The sequence below is a fragment of the Myotis brandtii genome, unplaced genomic scaffold (assembly GCF_000412655.1).
Source record: "Myotis brandtii unplaced genomic scaffold, ASM41265v1 scaffold231, whole genome shotgun sequence".
Lineage (NCBI taxonomy): Eukaryota > Metazoa > Chordata > Mammalia > Chiroptera > Vespertilionidae > Myotis > Myotis brandtii.
In genome coordinates this window covers 1,566,447-1,577,680 of record NW_005358689.1, presented here as the reverse complement: position 1 = coordinate 1,577,680, position 11,234 = coordinate 1,566,447, and the positions used below count along the sequence as shown (strand labels likewise).

The 11,234-nt window shown below is 49.2% G+C and overlaps 1 protein-coding gene across 1 annotated transcript in view; it reads right to left on the bottom strand.

Annotated features, from left to right (window-relative positions):
• The window catches only part of DNAH14 (dynein, axonemal, heavy chain 14), a 152,975-nt gene that overhangs the window by 36,881 nt on the left and 104,860 nt on the right, over window positions 1-11,234 (bottom strand). The window contains exons 47-53 of the mRNA XM_014539918.1: window positions 10,605-10,766; window positions 8,820-9,011; window positions 7,158-7,339; window positions 6,775-6,883; window positions 5,804-5,929; window positions 2,702-2,796; window positions 1,402-1,561 (exon numbers count right to left, since the gene is read on the bottom strand). Of these exons, the coding sequence (XP_014395404.1) occupies window positions 1,402-1,561; window positions 2,702-2,796; window positions 5,804-5,929; window positions 6,775-6,883; window positions 7,158-7,339; window positions 8,820-9,011; window positions 10,605-10,766 (1,026 nt within the window). The remainder of the gene's footprint in view (window positions 1-1,401; window positions 1,562-2,701; window positions 2,797-5,803; window positions 5,930-6,774; window positions 6,884-7,157; window positions 7,340-8,819; window positions 9,012-10,604; window positions 10,767-11,234) is intronic.

Here is an 11,234-nt window from a genome sequence, read left to right as displayed (position 1 = left end):
GGTATTTTGTGGAAGAGCCACACTCAAGGGGGCAACGAGCCGCATGTGGCTCGCGAGCCGCAGTTTGCCGACCACTGCTATAGACCCCCTGCGTGGAAACGGCACAGCCCAGGGTGGAGACAGCCCCGCAGTATTTCTCATCTACTTCTGGGGGCTGTGGTCAGGAGGAAATCTCAGATTCCTCCTCCCGCCCACCCCCCGCAAGCCGGACAGAACCACTCAGCTGAGGGATGCAGGCGGCCTGCCCTCGGTTTATTATTGGGGCTCCTATCTATCACAATAAAAGCGTAATATGCTAATTAGACCGGACGTCCTTCCAGACAACCTTCCGGACGTCCTTCTGGGGCTTTAGAGAGGAATCTGCTTCTTGCCTCTTTCGGCTTCTGGTGGCCACACCAGTGGCATCTGGCTCTCCTGTGCGTCCATCTACATACAGTGCCAGGGCCCAGGGCCTTGTAACTCGCTGCCTACCCTGCCACCCCCTTTCCTCTTCCTGCGAGTCTCACCTGTCCAGCAGGGCCCCACTCTATGCTGCCCTCACCCCACTGCTCGCTCAGGGCTCTGGCCCTGCTATCATCCTTCTTGACATCCTACATTAAAGCCACAGTCTTCTCTTTTGTTAAATATATTTCTATTGATTTATTAGAGAGGAAGGGAGAGGAAGAAAGAGATAGAAACATCAATGATGAGAGAGGATCACTGATCGGCTGCCTCCCGCACCCCCCAACACTGGGGATTGAGCTCACAACCCAGGCCTGTGCCCTGACCGGGAATCGAACCGCGACCTCCTGCCTCTTAGGCTGCTTCTCAACCACTGAGCCACACCAGCTGGGCAAGTCTCTGAATTAGATCTGCTCCAGAAAAACTCTTCATGAGGTGTCCAGATGACCTTACTTTCTCCGATTTTTTTTTTCTGTGCTCCAATCTGCCCCCATCTCCTCCCACACACGTCCGCATTGGCAAGCGCTCAGAACAGTGCTGGCCGCGTGTTGTCCGTAATCCTTTGACGCACCAATAACAGCTCTCTGGGACCAGGTTCAGGATGGCGGCGCAGGCAGATCCCCACCTCACCTCCTCCCACGGAGACACCAAATCCACAGCTACCTGTGGAACAATGACCTCTGAAAGGAACCCCCAAACGACCTGGGTGACTGCTATGATTTGGGCAACAGAGCATCATTGATGAGCTGCCTCCTTCACCCCCGCCCTCCCCCCCACCTCCCCCTTCCTGGGGATGGAGCCCGCAACCCATGCATGTGACCTCCTGGTTCATAGCTCAACGCTCAACCTCTGTGCTACACCAGCTGGGCCAGAATTCTAATTTTAACGCTTCCGTTTGACTCTCTTGGTTTGTCAATGCAAACGTGCCCCTGATGCAGTCACCGGCGAGCAGCTTTTTACCTTCTCGGGTAATCGGTCCTTGTCGATCTGAACCAGTTTTTTCAGGAAGCCAGTCTCCGAGAGCAGCAGCTTGGCCGTAGTCCAGTTGGGTTTCTTCTGCAGGAGGATGCACACCGCATTCATGACGGTCAGGACCAGGTTAGGGGGGCGCGTGTAGACTCTGCAACAGACGGCGAGAGCTCGACAGCTTCACGAGGAAGTTCACACACACGCCCTGTCAACAATCTCAGAAGACAACACATTCAGATTTTTTTAACAAGCGCTTTCGATAAGGAGAACTAATGGCCGATACATAGCTTTTTTTTTTTTTTACATTATTTGCATGTCTTTAAAAATTTGGGTGTCTTGCCTGGCTGGCGGTGGCTCAGTGGTTGAGAGGCAACCTATGACCTGCATGCCCTCCACTGGCCATCGAGCCCACAACCCGGGCAGTGCCCTTGACTGGAATCGAACCTGGGACCCTCCAGTCCGCAGGCTGACGCTCTATCCACTGAGCCAGACCAGCCAGGGTGCTGCTTGTATTTTCTTAGGAATGTCTCTTTTGCTGCCTTTCGCACCTGGGAAGGGCACAAGGAGAAGTGCTCCTCATTGCGCCACCTGGTGACAATGGCCGGCAGTGCAGCACCGACGTGCAGGGCTGCACCCCCACAGATCCCACCGCTAACCTGGCGGAAGGAGCAGCACAGGGCCCTCTGGTTTGTGGAACCGCAGGTCAGGCACATGCACAGGCCCTGGGGCTTCTCTGCCTGGTCCCGGCAAGACAGCACCTCACCAACTCCAGGACGCACGTTCCTACATCTCCGAGACCGCCGTTGGGTTTATAACCACGGGCGCACCACGGCAGCATACAATACTGATATGCCTTACGGTCGATGGCATCGTAACATGGATTAGGTACGGCAGATATCACATGTAATATAAAATTGAAAAAAAAAACACTCCAAGATAGGTGAAAAGGGCCATCTAAACATGGAATGTGGACTTTGTGACTTTTGCCAGGTATTTATTGCTTTAGTCCAGTGATGGCGAACCCATGACACGCGTGTCAGAGGTGTCACGCGAACTCATTTTTTTGGTTGATTTTTCTTTGTTCAATGGCATTTAAATATATAAAATAAATATCAAAAATGTAAGTCTCTGTTTTACTATGGTTGCAAAGATCAAAACATTTCTATATGTGACATGGCACCAGAGTTCAGTTGGGGTTTTTCGAAATGCTGACACGCCGAGCTCACAAGGTTCGCCGTCACTGCTGTAGTCGGAGCTTTTTCAACTCAAAAGGAAGAGGTACATGACTCACCTCAACTCGGAGATGTCGGCTTTATCCAGGGCGTGGAGAGCCAGGGTGGCCCTTTCCAGAGCCGGCATGACGCTTTTCAGTTCATTGGCAGTTGTCTGCAAGAAGGCAGAAGCCCCCAGATACATACGAATGGGTATGCAGTTGTATTATTATTTACTAGCTATTTTCCCTACAAACAAGTGTAAACCTATCTCAAATAGGACGCCGCCTAGGCATAATTCCAGAAACTTCCAACTTTCCCGGCGTGCGACATTCAGGCGCGGGGCCAGAGGGCGTACTATAAGGGGAACGTGTGCTACCGCGCTCAGCTCCAGGCTGTGGAGGGGAAGCAGGGGTTACGATGCCTGGACGCAGAATCGGGGCTGTGGAGGATCCTTCCGTCTGTTAGACGTAGACAACTGTAAGCACATGGTCAGATTTCCACTGGTAGCCACACACAAGGGAAGCTCACTCCTTCCCGAGGACGTCTGATAACACAGCACATACATTTCCCCTTTTTAAAAAAATGTTCTCATTGATTTCAGAGAGGAAGGGAGAGGGAGAGAGAGACAGAAACATCAGTGATGAGAATCATGGATCGGCTGCCCCCTGCACACCTCACACTGGGGATCGAGCCCGCAACCCTGGCATGTGCCCCTGACCAGGAATTGAACCGTGACCTCCTGGTTCATAGGTCGATGCCCAACCACTGGGCCACACTGGCCAGGTTGAATTTCCCCCTTTTTGGATGGGAGTTGTGCAAAAAGAGTTCTTTAAAATCCCTGGGGTTTTAGGTAATAATCAAGATGTTTTCAATGCCTCAATAATATAAGTGAGAAATTACATTCCTTATATAGGTATGTGAAAGGTATCTGATTTTATCATTTTAACTGTTATTTACAAATAAGACAAAAATTTGAGGGGTGTTAAACAAAAGTGATTGTGTGTCAAAATGAAGAATGCATCCTATGATCACATTGGAAAAATTCAAGGTCCCGGCTGAGTTTGCAAGAAATATTGACATTAATTAAAATATGAAAATCAGAAAGCACACCTATAATGAAGATGTTGGTGGAAAACGGGTTAACGAATGCAAAGAGTATTTAAAATTAATTGCGAGACAAGAAATCTTGAAATGCCACTGCTGCTTATAGCAAATTTGACAGCAATACTGATAAAAATGTTCATGACATTATCAACAATAAGCGATGAAGCTGAAATAAACTTTTCTAAGAAAACTATCCGTGTGAAAAACGCGTTTTGATCGACTATACCAAAGTTTCTATCGGAAATGAAATTACAAAATCATTTCCATATGAAAAAGCAGTCACAGAGTATGCAGTGGAAAAAATGCAGGAAAAAGGTATTGTGGGGATGTTTAAGGCAGTGAATTACTGAACAATATTGTTATTTTTCTAGATTGTGTGATGTTTATAAAAATGGTCAGCTTTTAAAATTTTGTAGATTATTCGGTTTCTTTAGTTATTCTAAATATTCACTTCCATGTCTAACTGTGAACTAGTAATTTTGTATTATTTTAAAAAATATGGCCTCAGCCCGGCTGGTGTGGCTCAGTTGGTTGAGCGTCCTCCCATGCACCAAGAGGTTGCGGGTTCGATTCCCGGCCAGGCCACATGCCGGGGTTGCTGGCTCAACCCCCGGTGGGGGGGTGTGCAGGAGGCAGCAGATCGACATTTCTCTCTCTCATCGATTTTTCTCTTTCTCTCTCCCTCCCCCTTCCTTTCTCTCTAAAAGATCAATAAAAACATATTTTAAAAAATCAAAAAAATGTGGCCTCAAAATTGTATAAGCTTCAGGTCCTATAAAACCTGGATTTGCCACCAAAGCCAGATTAGCCCTGTGGTATGGGGGAAAACCCATGAACACAACCCCTTGATTCCTCTACATCCCTCTTCCTTTGGCCGAAGTAAATGAAAGACTGAAGTTAAGCTGTGCACAGTGATGTATGGGTCCACATAGCCCCTTCACGGGGTGGGCCTAGCAGAGGTTCCGGTACCTCCCTGAGACCCTCACGTGGCATTTTAAAAAAATATATACATTTTATTGATTTTTTTACAGAGAGGAAGGGAGAGGGATAGAGAGTCAGAAACATCAATGAGAGAGAAACATCGATCACCTGCCTCCTGCACACCCCCTACTGGGGATGTGCCCGCAACCAAGGTACATGCCCTTGGCCAGAATCGAACCTGGGACCCTTGAGTCCGCAGGCCGACGCCCTATCCACTGAGCCAAACCAGTCAGGGCGTCTCACTTGGCATCTTGAGGGAAGAGGGGGAGTCCCACAGGTTGAAGGGGTGGCACTGGTGGCTTCCCCTTTTCCTAAGGGCTCAGCACCTCGGGGGGCCTGCAGTTCTCTCGGACCCAAGGAAGGCGCTGTGCCCGGGATGTCACCCAGCTCGAAGGAGGTGAGCCCTTACCGCGTGGCCAGTAGCTTTAAAAGGTGTCGGAGGAACCCCGGGTTACAGGTAATGCTGGTACTAGTGGAGCACGAGAGAAGAATGAGAAAAATGCAGGCGGATCCTTCCCCTACCCCTCCACGAGCCCTTCTTCAGCCATGCCATCAGGCAAAAACGACGAGGCTCTAGCAGGGCGCACAGACCAGCCAAAGCGCCTGTGGTTGCGGGAAGGACTGTAGCTGTGCAGAGCCGCAAGATGGCCCGGCCCTGCTGCTCTGTGGGCTTTGGGAGACCAGCCGGTGGTGGGAGCCAAACCAGTTAGGGCCTCTGCTCCCTATTTCATTCATCGCGTCCCACATGGAGTAGCTACTCAGTAAACATTTGTTGGGATAAATATTAAAAGTACCCAGAGTTGGGGCACTATATACACTGAGTGGCCAGATTATGATGACCACCCCATCAGTACAATGAAGTGAATTAGTTATGCAAATAATAATAATAATAAAACCTTGAGAGTATTTGCTTAGGAAGTTTTCAATATTCAGTATTTTTGGAAGTGTCAATGAAGTACTGATAGGGTGGTCATCATAACCTGGCCACTCAGTGTATATTGAAGAGCAGTTAGCCGACCTTTTAGATGTGGGACGTTAGGGAATAATTTTGGAAATCTCCAAGTGACCTCTGTTGGTTATTGTTTTAATTTTACCTGAGCGTGCTCTTCCACAATCCTGACTTCTTCTGCCATGATTTCTTCATCCTGTTTAACGAGCATCTGGACTTTCTCAACTACCTGGGAATCCTTCTGTAGTTTTTCCATTAAGTTTTCTTTTTCCTAATGAACCAAATAAATCTTCTTAGCATGAATTTTAAGAGAGAGATTTTTTTTTTAAAAAAAGAGAAATTCAAATAGCCCATTTCGTTACTGTAAAAATTAATCAACATCAGCTTGGAATATCTCTGTTTAATAGACTAACAAAGATGACTACGCTAAACATCATTTCATACAATGCACGTAAGGAACAATGACACGTAATGACTTCAGAATACTGGGCAGCTTGCCCGTGACCACAGAACATTTCAGATGACGAATAACTAGGGAATTTTTCTAGCTGAGGTTTTTACCATTAGTTAGATACTGATCATCACGTTTCAATATGAAAATACTAGAGGCCCGGTGCATGGATTCGTGCACCAATGGGGTCCTCAGCCTGGCCTGCGGGGATCAGGCCAAAACCGGCTCTCCGACATCCCCGAGGGATCCCAGATTGCGAGAGGGCACAGGCCAGGCAGAGGGACCCCACCAGTGCACAATGGTGGCCGGGGAGGGACCGCGGGAGGGCTCCAGGGCGTGTCTGGCCTGTCTCACCCAGTCCCGATCAGCCGGCCCCCAGCAACTCTACCGGTTGGAGAGTCTGCCCCCTGGTGGTCAGTGCGTGTCATAGCAACTGGTCGAACGAACAGTCGGACACTTAGCATATTAGGCTTTTATTAACTAGGATAATGACGTTAATATTTTGCTATCACTGTTGTTACTGTTCCCCTCACTTGACAGAGAAGGAAATTGGGACTCAGAGAGATCTCACAGCTGCGTGGTGTCCAAACCAGAAAGTGAGCTTTGCGACGCTGCTCTGTGCTCAACTCTCAGAGCCTGACAACGAGATTTCAAGTGGAACTGACCTTTGTCTTCTGTTCTATCTGCGGGGTGATAACGAGGAGCTCCTCCTGCAAGTCTGTCACCAGAGCCCTGGCCTCCAGGATCTTGGACAGGCCCATGTACAAGCGATCCCTGAAGGAGGGAAAGGACGGGGAGGGGTCGTTTGTGACAAAACATCAGCAAAGCAAGGTACACCGTGGTCAGGGCCGGAAGGCACCGCGGTGAAGACGTCAGCTCTCCCCAAACCGATATGGAGGTATAACGCGGTTCCGATCAAAAACCGCAGTTGGAGCCGCACGGGCGGGCCTGACGTTTGTGTTGACAAATAGAAGCGCCGATGCAACGTCTATTGAAACATAAAGAGAAAAAAACAAACATGTTTTCTGATTTGGTCTCCAAGTCTCACCTCTTCGTTCGCAATTCTTTCTCGCGTGACCTCAAAATGTGTGCAAATGTGTCCATGAATCGCAGGTAGCTTCGGGGGGTCACGTAATAACGCCTCCCGGTTTTCTGGAAGTATTTTGTGTTCAAGTCTTTTACGCTTTGGTGGATTTGGACACACGCTGGGGCAAGTTTTTCCGTTAAGTTCTGAAAAAAAAATATATCTTTTAAGAATTAAGAGAAAGCAATTCAAATATACATAAAAAAAAGAGGAGATTGAACTCTGTAACTTGAAATAGTTGATCATTTTTGAGATGTGGGGATGTAGATAAAGGCCCCGGATGGGTGGGACCAGAATATACGAGTTTTAATAGCTGGGATGGTACGAGAGTGAAAGAGGCAGCGCTATGGCCAATGATCAGTGACACGCCAGACTCCATTCACTGGGCCGAGCCCTCATTCCTGCTCTATCCACCCACGGAGTCAGGGACCTGTTGTCAAGGGTCCATGTTTATGGTGCTTTCTTCCACTCTCATCTTCCTTCAAGTAGATCATCTGTAGCAGGACACTCAGTTCCTTGAGTAAAACAAACCTGCAAGAACGTAGGGGTTCACAGGATATACAGATACATAGGTGAGCGGAACAAGAATGGAAAGCGAGTCCCCACGGCTGAGCTCTGGAGGGAATTGTCACTTAGATATAACCGAGTCGTAACTGCCCATCTCCTGGCCGCCAAGTCTCGCCAACCAACTACCGGGTCACGTTAAAGCAGCGGTTCTCAACCTGCGGGTCGCGACCCCTTTGGGGGTCGAACGACCCTTTCACAGGGGTCGCCTAAGACCATCGGAAAACACATCTATAATGACATATTGTTTTTGTGATTCATCACTATGCTTTCATGATGTTCAATTTGTAACAATGAAATTGGGGGTCACCACAACACGAGGAACTGTATGAAAGGGTCGCAGCCTTAGGAAGGTTGAGAACCGCTGCGTTAAAGCCAGCTGCGTTTCTTCCGGGTTCCACCCATCCCTCGTGTCCTTGGCCTTTACTGGCCTCGAACACATGGACAGGTAAGGCTGCGGGCCCCTTTCGAGGTCTCACCGAGCTTCAGGCTCTGTGCATCCACAACTTCCTTTGTCTGTACCCCGTGGGATCTGCCGGTGGGTCACTCTCAAAAGATTCTTATTTACCTGTTGCTCATAAACTCGGAGCTGATTGTGTGTGCGCGTGCGTGCGTGCGTGTGCGTGTGTGTGTGTGGCTTGGGCTCTCATTGCTTTGGAGTTTTGCGGCTGCAGCCGAGCCAGAGAAGTTTAGTAGGAAAACACAGAGGCTGCAGCATCCTTAGCGGGGAGTCTGGTCAGCGAAACGCAAAATGCAGGAGAGAAAGAGTTCCCATTGCTGGGCTTTGCATGAACACCTGCTGTTCACCCTGAGGGCAGAAGAGTGAGGGGACCCAGGCGACGAGGAATCTGAGCATCTTGGAGATAAGGTGAATTTGGGGGCAAATGAGACAGGAAATTGACCAACACTTGACTTGTTTTCTAATTTTTCCGAGAGCTGCCCATTTCCATCCGCCTGGGGTTCAGAGCTGTTCAGAAATATGATACTGTCAGATCCTGTTAATAAATGGAAACCTTCCCTTGTATAGTTTTTTTTTTTTTAAAAAAAAGAAGTTGTATTTACCTCTCTGTTCTCTAAATCCACATTTTTTCTCAAGAAAGAGTTGGCTACAACCAGGAGCGCCTCTTCCGGCCACCTCTCGTACCAGTCGATCGTGCAGGAGCTAATCATAGAGGCATATACGCGGCAGTTTTGGCGGAAGTTAGGTCCTGTGGGACTCACGATCATAAAAATATGCAAATTTTTACGTATTCTCTGAAACATAATGGAAATATAAGCTGTTAAAATGTAATCCATGGCTTTGAAAAAATATATCACATTGAACATGCCACTTAAAACTCGTGTCAATTCTTTTCTTAGTGAGTCGAGACTGACCCACTGTGCACGGAGTGCCAGACCCACTGTGCGCGGAGTGCCTGCCACGACCAGCGCCCTCCCAAAGGAAATGGCAATTCCCATAGAGCTCTTCTGTGTGTGTGTGTTTTTTAAAAATGTTTTTATTGATTTCAGAGAGGAAGGGAGAGGGAGGGAGAGATAGAAACATCAATGATGAGAAAGAACCAGGGGGTCAGGGTTCAATTCGGGGTCAAGGGCACATGCCCTGGTTGTGGGCTTGATCCCCAGTGTGGGGTGTGCAGGAGGCAGCCGATCCATGATTCTCTCTCATCACTGATGTTTCTATTTCTCTCTCTCCCTCTCCCTTCCTCTCTGAAATCAATAAAAACATATTTAAAACAAAACAAAACAAAACAAAACAATAAATCCACAACTCAATCCAAGCAGCCATTCAGACGACGACGTTCTCTCTCAATGGTGGATGCTGCTTCTGGAATCTTTTACGTCTTCTTCTTGTGACCGATCACAAAGTACCCGGTGAGGAATGGAGGGTTGCCCAGTTCAGTTTTGAAATGACTCCATGAGAGGTAGAACGGGCACCAGAAATAAGCTGACCTGTGTGGCTTCCCCAGCGGACACTTTGGGGTTTGGGCAGCCACGTCGACCTGTTCACCAAGCCACCGGTCAGTCACCAGCCATCGGTCAGAAAGCCAAGGTCGCTGGTCACACCTCGCTTCAAAAAAATAAGCTGACCTGTGTGGCTTCCCCAGCGGACACTTGGGTTTGGGCAGCCACGTCGACCTGTTCACCAAGCCATCGGTCAGAAAGCCGAGGTCGCTGGTCACACCTCGCTTCAAACTGGTCCTTTCCCGGCCACCCCCCTGCCGAGTTCCTGCTGACCACCACCTGCTTTTCCTGGCCAGCTTCCTGCCGTGCCCACGGCCTCCTGGCCAATGTTAGGCTTCTTTCAAAGAGATGAAAACATTCCTGTTTCTTGCCTGTCCACACTTGTTGCCAACATGACCGAGATGCAAGCCTCCTCGGCTGGGAAGGAATCTCAGCGTAAGAAATCACAGTGGGGCCCTGGCCAGTGCGCCCAATGGTTAGAGCGCCTGCCTGCGCATCGGAGGGCTGCAGGTTCAAGTCCAGTGAAGGGATTGTACCTGGGTCGCAGGTTCACTCCCTGCCCCTGGTCAGTGCATGTGCGGGAGGCAACCAATCTCTCTCTCTCTCTCTCTCTCTCTCTCAAAAAAAAAAAAAGGAACAAAAAGAAATCATCATGGGATCTCATCTGTCATTACCACCAGCTGTTATTTTTCCAGCCAATGACAGCGAGGCCCAGGCCAAAGAGCCCTGTGTGCCCGTGTGGAGGGATGGCAGTCACTTCAGCTTTGAAAACTCACTGAAAGAACTCAAGAAAGTCCCCCACTTGAACATCACACACAGGAACGACGAACGCGGTCTGCGCCCACCTCACCACGGCGCTGGGAAAGCCGGCGCGCGCAGCGGTACCTTCTGGAAGAAGGACAGGACAGCCTGCCTGTTGTCAACGTAGCCCGTCTTTTCGGCCAGAGACCTGATCCTCAGGGCGAGCGAGTCCAGCTCCTCCTTTTCGAATATGTCAGGGACTTCCCCCAAACTGACGATGCTGTTCAAATCCTCCAGGAAGGCCTCCTGAGGGGAGACACATTTCAACCGCGAGCGAGTAAAGGATCCACGTATTCCACTCCAAACACACCAGGCAGTAGGGGTTAAGGCAGCGGTTCTCAACCTTCCTCATGTTGTGACCCAACCATAAAATTATCTTCGTTGCTACTTCATCACTGTCATGTTGCTACTGTTATGAATCGTCATGTAAATATCTGATCTGCAGGATGGTCTTAGGCGACCCCTGTGAAAGGGTCGTTCGACTGCCAAAGGGGTCGCGACCCACAGGTTGAGAACCGCTGGTTAAGGAGAACTGAGATTCATTAAAACAAAACTGATTTCTGTTCATTTGAACTCATCAAGAAATATTTTTTTCCCCCTGAGTCTAATAAGCTTCACCCACCCACTCACTGCTTCAAGCACGAGAGAAGCGGCCGTGGGTCCTGGCAGCAATGCCAGCACCGGGCCCTGTGGGGTTGGGAGGGGGCAGGAGAG